The sequence below is a fragment of the Rosa rugosa genome, chromosome 7 (genome assembly GCF_958449725.1).
Source record: "Rosa rugosa chromosome 7, drRosRugo1.1, whole genome shotgun sequence".
Lineage (NCBI taxonomy): Eukaryota > Viridiplantae > Streptophyta > Magnoliopsida > Rosales > Rosaceae > Rosa > Rosa rugosa.
The window spans coordinates 40,470,940-40,489,610 of NC_084826.1; the positions used below are offsets into that span (position 1 = coordinate 40,470,940).

At 37.8% G+C, this 18,671-nt stretch overlaps 2 protein-coding genes and 1 long non-coding RNA gene across 5 annotated transcripts; 1 reads left to right on the forward strand and 2 right to left on the reverse strand.

The window, feature by feature from the left end:
• Nucleotides 1-26: 26 nt before the first annotated feature.
• Nucleotides 27-2,969, reverse strand: LOC133721475 (protein SINE1). Its single transcript, XM_062148097.1, has 3 exons — nt 2,818-2,969; nt 1,133-2,459; nt 27-697 (listed from the first exon to the last, which is right to left on the reverse strand). The coding sequence occupies exons 2-3, from the start codon at nt 2,450-2,452 to the stop codon at nt 206-208; spliced, it is 1,812 nt and encodes a 603-aa protein (XP_062004081.1). The 5' UTR covers nt 2,453-2,459; nt 2,818-2,969; the 3' UTR covers nt 27-205.
• Nucleotides 2,970-5,298: 2,329 nt separating this feature from the next.
• LOC133721477 (PHD finger protein ING2) lies at nt 5,299-8,488 on the reverse strand. 3 transcript variants are annotated; one of them, XM_062148101.1, is made up of 8 exons: nt 8,277-8,488; nt 8,112-8,183; nt 7,876-8,024; nt 7,691-7,754; nt 7,005-7,261; nt 6,852-6,890; nt 6,112-6,214; nt 5,299-5,517 (listed from the first exon to the last, which is right to left on the reverse strand). In XM_062148101.1, exons 1-8 carry the CDS (start codon nt 8,320-8,322, stop codon nt 5,513-5,515), a joined length of 735 nt encoding a protein of 244 aa, XP_062004085.1. In that variant the 5' UTR covers nt 8,323-8,488; the 3' UTR covers nt 5,299-5,512. The 3 variants fall into 3 exon arrangements, with proteins under 3 accessions (XP_062004085.1, XP_062004084.1, XP_062004083.1); XM_062148100.1 differs by having other exon boundaries at nt 7,846-8,024; nt 8,277-8,484; XM_062148099.1 differs by lacking the exon at nt 5,299-5,517 and having other exon boundaries at nt 6,104-6,214; nt 7,846-8,024; nt 8,277-8,486.
• A 6,363-nt stretch (nt 8,489-14,851) lies between these two features.
• On the forward strand, nt 14,852-18,608 carry LOC133722424 (uncharacterized). Its single transcript, XR_009852731.1, has 3 exons — nt 14,852-15,313; nt 15,402-15,519; nt 16,307-18,608. It is a non-coding gene; the product is annotated as an uncharacterized LOC133722424 (long non-coding RNA).
• Nucleotides 18,609-18,671: the final 63 nt, after the last annotated feature.

Here is an 18,671-nt window from a genome sequence, read left to right on the forward strand (position 1 = left end):
AACCATGCATAAGATTTTCATGTAAAATTTGACAAGACACACAGTAAATGATAAACATCAACTCAATAACCTTGTTCTTTAACTGCTAAAAACAAACACATTCTTTTCAGCACATTCAGCATCCACATCTGATTCAGATGGTCAAATTCTAATGTTACAGAAACATTCACAGCTGCTTCCTACCATGTTTTCTTTTATCAATACACTAAGTTGGAACAAGATAATAACCTTCATGACCTTGACCTTGATCAGTAATCAAAGCTAACGGAACAACTACTGCAAGTAGTGCAAAAGAGAGACCACAGAACAATTTTACAGCAGCCTTGCGAAGGGGTTTTCTGATGCCAGAATCTTGAATTTCTGATTTTATTTCAGGAACCACATCATGAAATGCTTGCAAATCAGCGTCTTTAGGACTACCATCTGTTGATGATACAGATTCAGGGCCACCTTGGAACTGCTCACTACCACCGTCATATAAGCTACCATTGCGGTCATAAGTCGCACCATGTGAATAACCATTTTGATTGTACCTGACATTTGGGCTGCAATCTTCGCTCAAGGATAAACTTCTAACTCTTCTAGTTTGTTTCTCAGAGAAGTCTGAGTTGACATTATATGGATCCTGAAGAGAATGAACAAGCCTCCTCGGAGTTTTGAAGATGATATTATCAACATCAACTGGAGTTCGTGACCTCTGAAGCACAACAGGAATATAGTTGTCAGAATCAATACCAAATCAATAAACAAAAACATCAAAAGGTTCGCCAGTTTAGTTAAAATTAAAGCTTCAGTGGACAGCAGGAATAAATTGCAACACCATAATTCAATACTATCCCAAGATTTGCAGTCTTGGGATTTGAGACTCTGGAATTTAAGTGCATATAACTTGCCAAATACTTGGGCATAAGAAGGCTCCTTGGGCAATCCCTGTTCTGCTGTTGCAAGCCAGCAAGCAGATTATCACCACCATCTTGCTAGCATAATTTTCAGATCACCTACTCTATAAACTAGTTTGATACAACTAGTAGCCCCATCTCAATCAACCCATTGAATGAATCTTTAAAATTAAAATAAAATATAAAATGAATTAAAAATTTAGAAAACACTAAATTCTACTGGAGCAACTTACCAGGGGACTGGTTGTGGCACTTCTTGATACTCCATTTCTAGGATTTCTTTGAAGGAAACCTGAAAATTCTTCTGTGCACTCTCCTTCGTTGTTCATGAACTGATTATTCCCAGAGTCTGAATGTGCATTAGAGTAGGATATTCCTGAGAACAAACCATCCTTGAGAGACACATCAACTCCTCCACGCTCATGACTCCAAAGTTTCCGGTTGACACTCCTACTATCATAATTTGAGTTGTGAGAAACCTGCCCCAGTGCAATAGGTGATTCAACCCATGATTCATATTCTATAAAGGAATCAAGGGTCTGTGACTCAGGTGACACTGATGCAGGGGACTGATCGCCAGCACTAGATAAATTTCGCCTCTTGCTATGGTCCTTCCTACTAAAGTTTGAGCCAGTGACTGAATGAGCCTTTTCAAGTTTTGGGCCTTTATCTGCAGCTATTCTCCTTGCAGTTTGCAGAGCTTCAAAGGCAGCCCCTCCTACATAAGCCATCTGATCTGACTGACTCTTGTCCATTTCTTCAATAACCAAGTCAAGCTCGGATAAAATGCTCCAAGGATCTAAGCATTTCATCAAGAAGTTCACCATTTGAATAGCTTCCAAGCGTTTCTGAGAATTCCCCTCTATTAAACCATTGTTCAATATCTGCAGTCCAGCATGTATCAACAACCTAGCATATGGTTCAACTATTATAGCATTACGCTTTGCAAGAGACATGACCAGACCCATATGTGCATTCGACTGAGTAGATTTCTCCTCCAAAGCCCCAGAAACATTCTGACAAACCTTGTTAACCATCTCATCTGAAGCAAAACGCCAATTATCAGAATCCACAAGAGCCTTTAAGCAAAGGGCAGCTCCAGAAGTCAAGCTGTCTTGAGAACCCAAGAGGGAATCCGCAAGAGGATTGCAAAGTGAATGAATGATATGCCTTTTCTTGTCTTCAGGGGTGGTAGGGTCAACCCCATATCTAGCAATGGCCGGAACCACCTTTGAGCATGCTTGTTGAAGAGGGAAAGACCCTGCACTCGAAGTTAGTGTCTTGATTATGGTTGCCATGATGCTGTTTATGAGAGGGACGATTTTGACACCATGAACACGAGCAAGAACTTCATAGAGAGAAATGGTGCATTCCCCATTCAAAGGACCAGAGTCTTTGGACTGGGAAACTTGGGCAAGAAACATAGGGATTGCCTTGGAGTCCAAATCTTTCACATAGGATTTCAGTGCTTTCATTGCTGATCTACGACTATCAGCATCTTTATGAAGATTCTCCAATTCTCTCTGTAGTACTGGGGCTAAATTTCTACCCATTATTGACCTAAGTTTCGATGATCAAGAGAATGAATGGGTTACTGAATATTTTATTTTATGCCCAATGAAATTATATAAACTAACCATTGCAGAAGAACATATCATCAGTATTCAAGATCCGGATTCAAGTTTTGCAAAAGCAGCAAAGCAAGAAACGCAAAATCCAAGTTTTGTCCTCAAATCTCAGAGACTGAGGACTAAAGTTGGTTTCTTTAGTCACACTATCTCATAGCAATCAAACTAATGACGAGTCTTTTGATGATGCAATAAACACAGAAAATGTCTAGGCCGGCGCAAATGGGTATCTCAGATTTGACATAAATCAGCGAAAGAAACGAAATTTAAGAAGAAGAGAGACAACTTACAGCGGTTCGACCTCTGGGGAGCTTCTAGTTGAATCAAATGTCAAGGGGAGAGAAGAGAAGAGACGAGAAGAGACGAGGATTTTGGGTTTATAGTAAGCGTGTATTTAGGGCTGTCTGTCTTAATGAATTTTCCGTCTCCGTCTTAATGCCTCTCTCTACCTTCAATTTCAAATCATTCCTCTAAATTCCACCGCTATCCCATTTTCATTGGACGATAATACCCCTCTTTCTACTTTTATCTATCAGCAAATTTCGAAATTTTGCTATCCCAAGATAGAGAGTCTTGAGGACTTTTCAATTAACGATTTGAGAGACTCACTTTTTGATTACATTACAGACACGGTAAATAAACACTTAGATGTTTATGTATGCATGAGTAAATCAATTCTGAATTTTTGGAAGAAAAAAAAATTGTTAATCGTTAAGGCACCGAACTAGATTAAATTAATGGAAGAACAAAATCTGTTAAACATGAACCGTTCATGTTCATAGCTAATAAGTCACGATTATGAATGCCTCAACGATTTTCAATTTGTTTGAAAATTTGCATAAATGATCTACACATAAATATCTAAACATCTAACGGTTGATTTACAGAAATGTGATTGAAAAGTGAGTCTCACAAAAAAGTCATCAACTAGTGTCCTCATTAGAAAAGCTCCCTTCCAAGATAAATCGTGGCTATACATCAGGTGCTGTCTAGAATTAACCAAAAAAAAAAAATTGTGTTCTTATTTTAATTCTCTTATTCTTGTAGCAATGAAAATAACATGTTCAGTGTTCTAAAAGTTGGCCGCCTAGGCGCTAGGCGGCAGCTGTCCGACTCGATTAATGTCAAATCAGGGGGGCTGGGCGGGCTAGAGTTAGGCGGCCTAGGCGAGCGACTAGGCGCCTGGGAGGGGTTAGGCGGTTAGGCATTAGGTGGGTTCAAGCTCCTTGGACCACTCCGATTCACAGCGGCGACGTGTTCAAGCTCCTTCAGATTTGGATGCTTGCCGAACCTGCACTTGAATGCCTTTTTCCTGACTTGACGACCCGAACACAAAAGCAGCCGCTGGTATATCAGAGACTCCATTCTCCACTAGATCAAAGGCGCTTACGATTACATTCTGTTCAAGTGGATTACATGTACACTAGCAAAAAAAAAAAATCGGAGAACCTGAAATATTATATCCATAAACTCCGGCGTGAGAACCCGACTTGAAGATCTACGTCGCTTGGTGCTAGCTCGGATCCTCTGCACCGCTGCTCAAACCGGAGACTAAAAGAACGAGAGAGAGAAGTACAAAGTTGAGAAGCTGACTCCATGGGTTTGTGTTGAATAAAGCACCCATTTAGATCAAAAAAAATGAATAAAGAACCCATCAGGTCATGTGACTGACAGGCATTGGAATCGGGGAATAAAAATATAAAATATATTCTTATAGAAGTAATTTTTTTATTATTCTAATGGATAGATTATAATAAGTTTTTGTATATAAATGTCCATATATACTCTTATTTATATTTTTATATGCTATAAAAATAATTTAAAATTAAAAATGGTAAAACCACCTAGGCGCTAGTCCTCTAGCCACCGCCCGACTAGCGCCTAGCGATTTTTAGAACCTTGGACATGTTTAAACTTAAAGCAAGATTTAAAATCTAATTTCACTAATGCATATTGTGTATTTCTATTCCTACAGAAGAGTCATTAAATGTAAACTTTAACCATGTTTCATTTTGTTAAAAAAAGTAAAGGCTATCCGCATAACAGTATCGACCTTCGCCTTATTCATAGGGCTTTCTCTAATACTATTCGGCAATCTGACTTTTCAAAGTTTTAGATCTCTAGATATCTATTATGCATGCAAAAAAGAGCCAAGTTGGAAGTCATTAAGGTACTTAACTTGGGCTATGCATAATAAATTGAAAAATTAAATAACCGAACCAAACCAGCTAGATCAGTGCGAACTCTTATTTTGAAATGCAATTGTTTGGCTCGAAGCAAGTGTCCGCGGTTTTGTTATTAGTTTTTTACATAAAGTTCTTCAATTAAACTAAAGAACTAAGTAGTTCAATGCAACAAGTGCAACTGTTCAGACTGAAATAAGTGTCTCCGATTCGATATAAGTCTTTCAATTAAATAAAAGAACCGTGATCCAGCAACTTCTTTTAACTATATGTCATATTTTGAACGAGTACATCTAGACATATTGTAATATTTTTTACCAGGAACCATTTCTACCTAAAGCCACCATTTCTCTGTTTCTCAAAAAAAAGAAAAAAACCCATATTTCTCTGTTCTCTATTCTCTATTCTCAGCCCTAAGCCCATTTTTTTTTTTTTTAAGTTATTCTTTGTAGATACCGACATGGAGATGAACCCAAATAAAATCTTTTTTGGGCTAATTTGGTCAATCCAAATAAAATCTTATTAATTTTTTAATTCATTTGTCGGTTCATACTTTGGTGGATGAATCAGGACAAAAAAAAAAAAAACTTGGTCAATAGAAAGGTGTATTTCCCGCTCTTATAATTCATCAAAATTCAAAAGTTTGAAACCCAAGAAAACAAAATTAAAAAAAAGTATTCTCAAAAACAAAATAAAAATCCAAACGTCACTAGCCACTTATCCAGTATCCATTCCAGATCGTTCCCCTCATTTAGGTATACAATGGTACATACAGATACGACAAGCATGGGCCATGAACATCCTACCCTGAAACAAAAGGGAAAACACATTCAAATTTCAATTAAACAAAACAAAATTCAACTAATTTGCCAGGCATAAGTAACTCCTAGCAGTTTCAAAGTCCCTAAATCTGCCACTGCTCGGCTAATTTCATTGCAACAAACATATTTCAAGCAAACAATGATATTTTCATGGGTACCACATTCCGTACCCAAGCCTTATCAAGGGTCAAGGGCCATCAATTTCCTTGTGGATATTGTTCCTCTGTATCAAGGGCTAAAATAACTCTCAAGAACATATGCCAAAGCCTTTTCAGGGGTCTTTAGCTTATGTCAAGAGGCTAAGGGCTCAAGAAATTAGGGATTTTCACTCTAGTTTAAGTAGCAATAACCTACCCAGAGAAAATTTGAGGCAAAATTTCAGAGTGCTGCACAAAATAGGAAAAGGGGAAGTGAACTTCCCGAGACAGAAGAGAAAAGAAATAGATACATACATGTAAGAATTTGAGTAGATCACACTATTACAATCCTAACTCTATAGAGTGAAGTCATAACCTCCCATCTTACTTAGGAAAAGTAATACTTGGAAACCAGCATTAGATTCATATAACTAACTATTGACCTTGTGGTTGCAGTCTGCATGTTGGACAATACCACTTTCCCTTGAATCTCGTCTCTGGTGTGAGCCCAACACATGCGTAATGGAACCATTCGCCTCCTTGGCACTGTCAAGAAATAAAAGTGACATATAATAAACACATTATTTAGCAAATTGCATAAGACGGTAAGAGTGTCCTCCTTAAATTATACATTTGGTTTTTTAAAGCCGTGAGAAGCTCTAAGCTACATATTAATGCAACAAGCAAAAAACACCAATGTTCTTTCTCAGAATACTGGTCCTAATGATAAGAAGTGGCATGAGTACCACAAAGAAAAGGTTAACAACATTAAAATCCAAATGAGGACAGTTTATGCAACAAGCAAAAATACACCCGTCCTAAAGATAAGAAGTGGTCGCATAGTTCAATGATGTGGATTTACTTGAAATATACAACTCAGCGTAGGCCTATTAAGACTCAAATGTAATAATCAAATAATCCACTCCGAACCTGGCTTTGCAATTAAGTATCCCAGCAATGCTTGCATTTAAGTTTCTTTGGCTCATTTTAGGACAAAGATACCCCTCCAAACCTCAAGATGACAAAATTTCTAGACCAGTGTCTACTAGATGTACACATAACTAAAACTTCTATAGCTACTGATATAGAAGTTCTAAAGCTAAACTGATGCATCCTATTGTAAAAGATGATTAAAACAAAAATAAGAGTAAGAAATAAACACAATGAAGCAAAAAGGACTTACATTTTCATTGTCACAGGCAATCATATCTCCAAAAGACACCTGAAGAAATCATGATAATTACTAGTCCAATATATGCAGCAGGCATTAAAGAAACTGTAAATAATCATCAGACGATAGCACACACTGAAAATAACAAAAATATGAAAGAAGAACCTGATGGCAAACACAGTAGGTAGGTTCATTTGGATCAATTGGTTGATCAGCATCCATGGGAATAGCATATTCCTTTTTGTGGCTTCCTGGGGGTGGCATGAGCTCGAAGTCCCTGTCACGCTCTCGATCCCATTCCCTATCCCTATAATCAAACCTTTTTGATTGAGGTGTTCCATAAATGGGCTTTCGTTTTTCAGTTTTGGGGACTATGGGTAATGGAGGAAGAATTGCTGGTTCATCGGGTGATATTTTTCCTTCTGAGAGAATGGGAAAACACAGAACAAAGTTAGCTTACTTACTCATTGCTTTCAAGATACGCATCCTCAAAAGTAAAAACAACATGGGTGCTGTATGAAGCGGCTGATATATCATGAAAGGGTACTAGTACTTGATATGAAGGTCCAGAATGGCAGCATGTAGTGAACAAAACAAGCTTCTGATATCTGTCCATCTTGAACATCACGTATCAGGTTTTTATCTACAGTCAAAGGATGGCTTTGACTTCGAAGTACATTGCTCATGTACATGTGGCTTAATGGAGTTCAGTTGTTGATAGTCTTAAACTTTTCTATCTTTTTTCATGTGATTGTCTATCACACTTGAAGTGATGTAATTAATTGGAACAGATGTAATCTTTGTTACAAAACTGATGGAATGGTTTAAACCCTTCAAAATGACTGTAGTACCTTGCTTTAAATCTTCTGCAAAGTGGTTCAGATCCTCGTCGAGTCGTTTCACATGACTATCTATCTGGCGCAAACGCAACATGGGAGAATTAGAAATGGTTGAAAGAAGTTGAAGCAACAAAAATGGCAGTTATAGGGAGGGGGTAGAATGAGACCAGGTCATAAGCTTGTTTTGCGAGCAAAACCTTCTCAGTACAGAGACTGACTGCATTCTCCTGATTGGCTTCAATTTCTTTACGCATTTTGTCAATGGAGGCCTCATCTTCTTGGCTGTTCCATTTCTTTGACAATCCCAAGCAGTGCTTGGTCTGCAGCCTCGTCTGGTGTATCATCGCTTTTGATAGTTACGATGAAAGCATCAGAACACAGCAGCAGCAGCACAATTCAGAAACAACAATTGAACGTAAGGCGAGAGACTTACATTGAGAGCGTTCGTCCAGTTCTCGAATAGTGTTCAGAAGCCTCTGCAGCTCAGCAGGCAACGTACTCGCATCTTTTGCAAATTCAATTTCAATTTCAGATTCAGATCCAGATTCCAAAATTCAGATTGATTAATATTGGAAACAATAGTGGAATGAGCGCTTACATTCAAGATAGTCGTCTACGTACACTCCCGTCCTGGCGATTGCCATTGCCCCAATTACACAATCTTAGGGTTTCTCTTTCTCTGCCAATTCTAATCAGAGCAAATCGCTGAAACGGCGTCGCTCCTTGCTGAAATTATTTAAAAACCCACCTCATTTTTAATTAGAGCCCAATGAGCCCATATTTTGACGCTCTTCTCTCTCCCTAAATCATAAAACAATAGAAGATATCCATTAAGCGACTAACAAGCTCAAACAAGTTAAGGACGGTGACCCAACTCAATTAGAAAGTATCTCAAGTCCGTAGAATCTAAAACTCACTGCGCTTTTAATCATCAGATTTTTGGGCTAGTTTGGGATTGCTGCGACTTTTTTAAAAAACTGCTGCTGCTGTGTTGTGAGAATAATCAGCTGTGAATTAAAACAGTTTCGTGTTTGGTAAATAATATTTTTAAAAGTACTGTCAGTACATAAAACAACTGCAGAGTGTGTTTTAATCCACAACAGCTTCTAAAAGCAACCTCTAGGCTGCTTCTAAAATCTGCTGCCAGTGACCTATAACTTTTAATTAAAACTGCTTTTTATTTATTTACCAAACACAATAAAATCTAAAATTTTGAACAAAAACTGATTTTTTTAAAAGCGAAGCAATCCCAAACGGGGCCTTTGTCCATTTACCCCATTTTTAGGGATTTTTTTTTCTCACTTACCCTATTAAGTTTTTTTTTAATTCTCCCTTACCCAAAACACACTAAGGAAGTTTTTTTTTTTTTTTTTTTTGTTACAAAAAGTTTAGGTAAGAGGGAGGCTTCCCTACACTACCAGGGCCAGGGTAAACCTACGACCTCAACCCAACAGGACTTACGAAATTGGCCAGTGTCCCAGCCCAGCCTATTGGTATGGAATTGTGCAGGACATTTTCTAGATTGCCCACCAAATGAGAGATTGTTGGTAGCGGGGATCGAACTTGTGTGGGTTTACACCTCAAATCCGCCCTTGCCAACTGAACCAACTCTCATTGGCTTAAGGAAGTCTTCCCTAATACCCCATTAAGTTTTTTTTTTTAGATTATTTTACCCTCACCCCTTTGTTACTTAGAGAGAGAGAGAAACCATAGGAGACTTCGCCGGAGCCCGGTCACCGGTCGCTGGATTCCGATAACCGGTCGCCGGATTCCGGTAACCGGTCACCGACCGCGGGAATCCTGTCACCGGGCACAGCCCACTGGACTTCTCTGAAAACCTCGTCGGAGGTCCCCAAAGAGGTTGTCGGAAAGGTTTATTGGCCCCCAATAGACGTCTATTACCCCTCATTGCCCCTTAATAGACGTCTATTGCCCCCAATAGACGTCTATTGCCCCCTAACAGAACTTTCGGTAGCTGGAATGAGAACTAATCTTCTTAAAATTAGACAAATAAAACTTTGATTAAAGAAAAAAACGAATAGATCATATCAATTTAAAAACGTCTATTGCCCTACAATAGACGTCTATTGGGGGCAATAAACGTCTATTGCCCCCCAATAGACACTCAATTTTTTTTTTCTTTCCTTCTGTCCCATTACTTAAAAATAAAAAAATATAAAATTTGATTAGGGCACCCATCGCTGCACCTTTCTTCGCCGGTTGCAGGCCCTCAATTGCTGTTTTGATCCCAATCGATCAATCGAAATCATATCTCGTTGGCCTTTTCCTCAGCTTCTTGGCGAATGAACCTCACCATCTGCTGGATGTGCTTGGAGACATCGGCGTCGTTCATGGTGGCTAAGATAGGAAGTTGAATCGGAGAAGATCGATGGAGGAAGTTGGTGAGATCGTCGGCGAATGAACCTCGATCAACATCTGCTAGATCTGCTTGGAGATTGGAAGTCGAATTGGAGAAGATCGATGGAGGAAGTCGACGAGGTCGCCCCGGTCATTCGGCGCCGGAAGTCGAGAGAGAGAGAGAGAGAGAGAGGAAAGTGAGTGGCAGTGCTTGTAATTCATTAATTGAGTTGAGGGCACAATGGTCATTTATTGTTAAATTGTGTATGTGGGAATAAAAATCTGTTGCTGGAGTAAGTGGGATAATTTTTGTTTATTTTGGTGCTTTGGGTCAAGAACCCTTTAATCATCTTATCGACGCACAAACACGTGATAGTTTGAGATTATTCAATTAATTTTTTTCATAAATGAAGACTGAATTAATTTGCACTATCTTTTTTTTTTTTTTTCCTTGTGCACCCTTTATGGGTTACACAGTCACCCTTTTTTATTTTTTCTTTTGGAAGGTTAGTTAACATTGATGGTGTAGAACAAAGGGCAGAGTTAATTGAAGATTAGATGGATTGGTGTAAAAGTGAGAAAATCAGCACAGTACAAGTTTGGGCTTCGACCTCCGGTTTGACTATTACGTACTATACCTTTTTTCAAAAGAAAACATCGACACGAAATGAACTCAGTGCTTTGTATGGGCTTTTTGGGGTCTCAAATCAACATTTTAATATATTAGTTTATTTTCAAATTTTTATATAAATAGTCAGGTTATTTCTTTTATTTTGGAACATGTGAGCTTGCTTAGGCCTATCGTTGACGCCCTAGGGTATCATACAACTTAGACAGTGTTCTCTCATGATCGCTACACTTACAATTATCCTTTATCAATAACATCGAGATGTTCTACTCAATTTTCTAATTCCAGATTTGGTCTCTTAGGATTTATGCCTTGTACGTAAATCCCTATTGCTCCCATACCATTAAACTAACTCTTGATCCCTCTATGGTACTTGTTACTGTTTATGTGAGAATCACCATGAGAGCAACCATCTTCGAGTTCCATACCTATCAACCATGAATAGAGGTTAGAGGGAAGAACGGGGTTGCCGGCCTTCGACTCTTTGATGCCTAAGTCAGATGCATGTAAGAATGTAGATAAGGTATGAGTAAGTGAAGAATGGATACTTACCTTAAATGAGAGGAGATGCATGTATATATAGTGTAGGTTTTTTATTTCCATGTGGGCCTAAGTGCGGCCTATTAAAGTTGAGACTGTGAGGCTTATGTATGCATTAGGCTTTGGGCCCATCTTGTAGAGTTTAGGTTTCGAGCTTTTTCCGATGGCCAGTTGTCGTGTTCTTCCGGTGTTTGTGTACCATATGTACATGGTATAAACAATTACTATTTAGTAATCAACCAGGTGGGGTAAACCCTATTGAAAATGCTTAGGAAGTGAAATCTTCAGATGTTAAAGTACTGATTGATGAGACTAAAAAATTTGACATATAGATCCATTGAATAAGCCCAGTAGCTTGACGCGTCAGGATTTTCATTACTGATATTATCGTTATAACATGCACGTAAATGTATGTTTCTGATTTTTACCTTTATTTTTTACTCTGTCATGTTTCAATATTTGCTTCTGCAATGGTTTGCTTCATGTTTCAATAATTTTTCACTTTCTTTCTATAATACTAAAATTGATGAAGCATTATATATTTTCAAAAATCATTTAATAAGATAATTAAAAAATAATTTACTTCTTTTTTTGTTTTGATCCAAAATAATTTACTCCTTAGTACAAGGGGAATCGATATTAACTACTTAATTTTCTTAATCAGTGAAAATCGAACAATTTTCCGAAATCTAAACCATCACTATTTATTAAAATCATAAATTTTTTATTTATAATAAATAAATTAATAGAATATTGAATGAACAGTGTCTTAGCCCAATGACCCAGACCAAACGGGTGGAAACAAACATAAAAAAGTAGTGAACAATGTTTTGACCTAGTGACCCAACGGAAGAACTTGCTCTACGTGGTTGCCCATGTATATGTATGTACAATAATGAGGATAGCATGAAAAAATATGGAATTTCATCTAAAATATTTAGGATTCAGTGCTATTCTTCAATTTTTAGTATATATCACGAAGTATTGTACTATCAAAGATATGAGATCGTTTAGATCTTTATTTTTTATACTGAAGAGGGTTCATCTTAATTTTGTGTTTCTTCATTACTATTCTTCCCACATGTTTTCATTTTCAGGGCCGAACCTTAGATTTTCATACCTAAAACTTTAAAAGTTGGACCCCTCTTATCAGTATGCATTCATTTTTTTTTTTTTTTGTTCAGAAGAATTTTTACAGATTTTTGCATTTATTACAACAATAAAATATTCTACATTTAAAACAAGTTTAAAATAACGGCTAGTTTACAACGGCTCGCCGGGAAATCGTATGTCAAATGTGGTTCATTGAGGTCATTGAGGGCTGATTCATTATTGAGGAGGTTAGTGAAATTCAATGGCGTCGAAACCATCTGCAAAAATGCAATTTGGAATCAATCCATATGGACAACAAATTGTATGAAGCATTCTATTGCAAATTGGCATGAGTAAACAATGAAAAAAGTAAGTTACATTATATATTGTCTGTAGATTGATAGAGATGTGTATATACAAAGTTATAAATAGTCAAACAACCTTTGTGCTATATATCTATTGATTTGTTCCTGAATGTACAATGCAAAAGCAATCAATGCAAACTTCAACCTTGACTGCACAATGCAAAAGCAAAACGGGAAACTTGAAAACAAAGAGATGTCAAACTTCAAACTTGACTGCACATTGCAAAAACAAAACGGGAAACTTGAAAACAAAGATAAGGCATGTAGCGGATGGTAAGAGGGGACCCTTTAAAATTAAACTCTAGCAGCTATCTAGGCATCTAGCTATCTGTTTCCAGTCCTACATATTTGTGTTCAAGAATTAATCCACTAGCAGCTTCGACTGCATCAGGTAATTGTCACATTGTTATTTTACACAGGGGGCCTTTAGTTAAAGCACAGACAACACTCCCACATAGTCTTTGGATGCAGAAACCTAAACGAGTTCATCTCAAAACCACAACAAAATCACCGTGAACAAGAAAACTAACACTAAATTTATTGATATTATTATTATCACTATCTAATGCTACTATCCTTTCGCCAAGATCTATTAAGGCAGATGAGAGATACAAAATAATGCTAGTCCTACATATTTAAATAGCATTATTTTGTATCTTCTTCCTTTTCTGCATATTTAAATACCAACAATAGTAACATATTCTTGTCAACACCATCCTCCTCATACCAAAACAACCTTAGCAACAAGCAATCAATTTAAAACCTTTTCTTTCAAAACATTAGATCAATCTCCAGTTTAACCAGTTTCACTATATTGCTGCTTCTATTTGGACTTTCTTTCACTTTTTGCACTTCAAGAGGTTGGCTTGATCACTCGATCTTCTTCCTCTTTTTATTATTAATTAAAAAATTCCTTTGATTGTTCTTGAGCTAAATGAACAGGTTAACCTCATCTAAATGATTAAATTAGATGCTTATAGTTGAATCATATCCAATTTAAACAGGAGTCAATACAATATTACAGATTCAAAATATCAAAATTGCAATCAATCAATCAAGGGAAAATATAATCACCAGCTAGGTTGATACACCAAAATAATTTTAAGGTGAGCAGAACCCATCTTCAATTCATGAACTAAACAGAAACCACCTTCAATTCATGAACAGATAAATACACAATCAATAAACATTAAGAAAACGAAAACCCAAAAAATCCAATCTAAAATAGATACATGCACAATCAAGAACGATTAAGAAAAAGAAAACCCGAAAATTCGATTAAGAACAATCAAGAACCCAAAAATTCGACGAGTCTCTGATCAATCAAAACAAGCAATGTTGGAAAAAAGGAAAACAAATGGAGAATTGGAGTGAATCGACATGAACAGAGGTGGAGGAGATGGCTCACCTGCGCTACCTTCTTCTTTCTTGGTTGAGCTTCAGTCGTTGTGGGAGAGTGGAGCACGTGAAAAATTAATGCCAGAAGCTATCGCTATATTTTTAGCATTTGCTGTAGATTTAGGGAATGTAATCTTCTCTCTCATCAAAATCTTTTTTTTAGGGAAGAGTTTAGGGAAGCTGTTGGAGCTGAAAAGGACTCAATTTTCCCTAAAATAGAGAAAAATGTGGAAATGCAGAATCTGTTGGAGTTGCTCTAAATGGAGAACTCTAGTCATTTTTGCTAAACTATGGGTTTCCAACAAGAGAATGTCCAAAGTGCTATAGGTGAAGAGGGCTAAAAATAGCCCTATGGTCGGCCCTTTAGTTCTTGTGGGACCCACGGCAAACCAACCTCAATTAATTGGTTCTGATGCAATGCATGGTCTGCATCACTGCATGCATTTAAAAAAAAAATCCAATGGCCCATAATAAAGAACCGTTGTAATCCAATGATATCTAATTAAGGATCATAATTGTGAGCCCCGAAAAATTTATCGAGCTTAAATTGAGATCGTTTGACAAGTTACATATTTACGATCTCGGTAATTGTCAAAGTGCTCGAGAATATTTTCAGAATTTTACACAAAGTGAAATCCTCAATTTAGAAGGTGGATGGTAAAGTATACGGCACGACGAGTTCGTGGAAATTTTCGGTTAAGTTCGGAATTAAAGATTCTTGTTGGGCTTTAGTATGGTCTGGTACAAGTTGAGTTTATCAAGGTTTTGAGTTAGCTCACGTTATTGAACATAGTGAGGGAGCTTAATTAGAACAATAGCCCACTTAGAGTGCATGAGCTACCCGTGTATAATTCTCAGAGAAACACGTTTGTATTGAGGAAGTTTAATTAGAACATCAGCTACCTGAGTGCATGTTGTAGATGAAGTGTATAGCTGGGAAGGAGACACGCGTCTAGGCTTCTGAACACCCACCGACTCACTCCCACCTATTTCACCTTCCTCTCTTCTAGTCTGTCCCAAAAACCATGCAGAGAAAGAAAACTCCAAATTTCATAACCAAAGTTTCCTTCACCGAATCAATTACCCTCTCCTTTATTTCATTAAAACCTTCACCAGTCTCACTCTTCTTCCTGTGTAATTTTCATCACCCACCATAGAAACCAGCCATGATGGTTATTACCTGAAGGGAAATATGGGTGTCTGACCCATCATTTGAGATTGATCGTCTTAGGCTTGGATTCTGGATCGATTAAGGTAAGCTTCTTGAGCCCAGATAATGTTCTTGGTGAATTAGAAATCAGGTTGTGCAATTTTGATAATTCTGGTCTTGTTGGTAATTGAGATTGGACGAAGGAAGGGAGAATTGGAGAAGTGGGTTCTAGCGTTCATTGCTGCAATTGGAAGTTAGAGGCGTTGGGTGTGGGCATCAGCGAACCTAATCATTAAATTGGTCAAGAAAGGTAAGCTGACAATGATTGGTATAATTATATGTGGGTTTTGGTTCATGCATGTTGAGGTGGTGACGTCTTTGTGAAAATCTTGGAACAAGTTTAGTTGGTTTAACTGCTTGCTGTTAATTAAAGAATAATGAGTGGGTTTGCTTGTTGACAATTGTGGTACTGTGATGATTGATTCAATTATGGGTATAAACTTGCAGAAACGTTGTCTAAAGGTATACTTGTATATCTGGGTAAGCTAGACCTTACTTGGATATCCAGGTGAGCTAGACCTTACTTGGATAATGGTAGAAGTAAAGTATTGTTGATACCTTAATTAAATGTTGAAGGCTTTGTATGGTTTTGAGATTTCATTTAGTTGCATGTTTGAATTGTGGCTGTTGTGATAAGAAATGGTGAATTGGTTGTGGAATAATCGAAAATGGTCAAGTTGTGAAGCTTGGGTGTCCATAGTAATTCTACTATCCGACCCAAATTTGAGTTAGAAATAAAGTTGGGTGTTGAAGTGATAATAAGTAAAGAAAAGAAATTAGTGTGTCTACATGTATTGGGTGGCCTTAGTAAATCGGGTGCACTCAATATATGTTTGGTCAATAACGTAACTTCAGGTAAATGTTCGATAATTTAGGTAATTATCGAATCTACCTCGATTGGTCAAACATGGTCAAAGTGGTCAACCCTTGGTCAACTCCTGGTCAAACCAGGAAAAGTTGGTTTGGACGATATATTAATCGTCGAGATTTCGTATAATTGTTCAAAAGATATTAACTATCGAAATGTTGGGACTCAGGACTCCAGTTACCCGAGGAACAGAAGGTTCGCAACTCTCGGAGTACGTGAGAGAAAGCATCGGAATTCAGGTAGGGATTCAGGACTCTCCTCGGTTGGTGATTTTCTTTTATATTTTATTAATGTGATGCATGATAAGTGGTATGGGTTGGTTATGTAAAATGCAATGCATACTAACCAATCCGTGAGAAAATGTGTGATGGCTTGAGAGCGAAGGGTGGCTCTGACTTCCTTGGGTTCGATCCCCTTAACCTCCGGAGGGTTAGTTACGCCGGTCGTCCGGGTATTCCGATTGTAATGACGGGCCCGGTACGTGTGTGTAGCTAGGTGGTGGACGCTCTCGCTACGCTTACCTGGTGATAAATTAATTTGAGGTAAAGTCGTGTAGTGGGTGTATGGGACCGGCCATCAGGTAATACTTGGATTTGGCGCCGTATTTATTTAAGCATCATGCATCGGTTTTCAAGTTGAAAAACATTAAAGTTTGTCGTTCTTTAAAATATTTGGTTTAAGTATGTTTCATACTGGAGCGCTCCCAATACTGGTCTATTGATTTTCAAACCTAGTCGAGTTAGAGTTCCTGTTGAGCAGCGAGGACGAAAGCTCACCCCTACAACAGTATGGATGCAGGTACTGTGCACTGGTGACGGGACAGTAGCGGACGGAGCTGGGTGTGCGGAACAAGTTCGGTAAATCTTTGTTTGGTTTCCAATCTGATTTCTACTTCGCGATCTTCGTGTTTCAGGACTTGTTGAAGTCTAGTCTCGTGTCAAAATGAGTTGAATTCTTTTCATAGGGATTCGTACCTCATGCTAGCTTTTATCCAAGTTCTGGACGGATGAGATAGGGTTTAACAAATTCAAGTTTTTCACCTCAAAAGTATTTGTAGCTTCCGCTGTGTTTCTACAAAAAGTTTTTCAAATAAAATGCCTAGCGGTCTTTAGAATGTAAATCGAGCGTTCGGTTTATGTTTTAGAGATTCGCGGCACTGTGACGTTTTTAAGCTGGTGAGGTGCAGTTTGGGGCGTTACAGAAAGTGGTATCAGAGCAATGCTTCCGAGTTTTCGATTTCAAGGACTTAAAAACCTCTGATACCCGAAACAGTTCTGTTGGCTCGTGAAAAATTTTCAAATCCTGTTAGAAGATTGACTTGAGAAATGCTTGTTCGAAAACGTGTTTCCGAACCTTTGACTTGAAAAGTTGTTAGAATTTCTACCTAACGTTTAAAAAGGTTTGACTTCGGTTTTCAAGACCTAGTTGCGAAAGTTTTCGGAAAGAGGATTTTGAAAATCAGTTCACGAGCGGGTTTTAAAGGTGTTTCGGAAAAGGGGTGCTAAAAGCGAAAGTGCTTTGAAAGGCGAGTTGTTAAAAAGGATGGTTGCTAGTGTGTGTTCATATAATTACAACTCTTCACACGGTTTAGGGCCCGACTGGCCACCGGATCCCCCTAATGTATACCGGGGTTGAAGTTGTTAATTATTGAATACAACCTGCGACAACTAAAGTACTCGAGAGTTATTTCCTGAAACTTCAACTTCCTGTTAGTCGGAACTATTGTCTGTTTCCTCTTCGGATTCCTTAATCCGAAAATCGTTATCCCTCCTTGAAAGGTTGACTTATGTTCCGACTTGTCCTTGTAATTGAACTTGTGTTTGCTCGGTTTTCTATCCCCTTTGAATGTTGAGATATTGTGGGATTCATTTACCGATTCGGTTGTTTGCCATCTTTTTGTTCAATGATTCCGGTTCGTTAAATTGTGCTCATTGCTATTAATGTTGGGCTTGGTAATTATTTCTTCTTTGGGTATTTTGTCGAGTCTAGTTTATTTGATTGCTTCCACATACTCGATTGTGGTGAATTGTCCTAAATTCTTTCAAGTCCAACTGTTACGTGTTTATACATTGTGCTGAATTGATTGATGGATTCACTCTCAAACCGTGTGTATCCATTTGTTGTGTTATTAAGTGAATCCTGTTCATTGAAGTATTGCCAGTGTTTGCTTCTGTTTTCTAAATTTGATCAAGTCCAATTATTGTGTATGCTATTATTTGTTCTTTGAATTTGAACAAGTATTGCCACCCAAAGCTCCTCCACAGTGCACAGACCGCGGCAAAGTTGTGAGCCCAGTATGAGGTAAAAATAAAAGGAGCAAGGTATGTGAACGACAAACTTGAGTATATGGGAATGCGATTGATGTTGGAAATTGTTGAAATGTGAAATGTAGTTGGTTGTAATTGAGTTGTGGAAATGTTGGTTTCGGATTGAAATGATTATAGCATGGGACTACGTACTAAGTCCGATTTTGTTGAACGAAATTGTGGTATTGAGATTTGTTCTTCATTTCAGCTTGACAATGTCGTCCGATG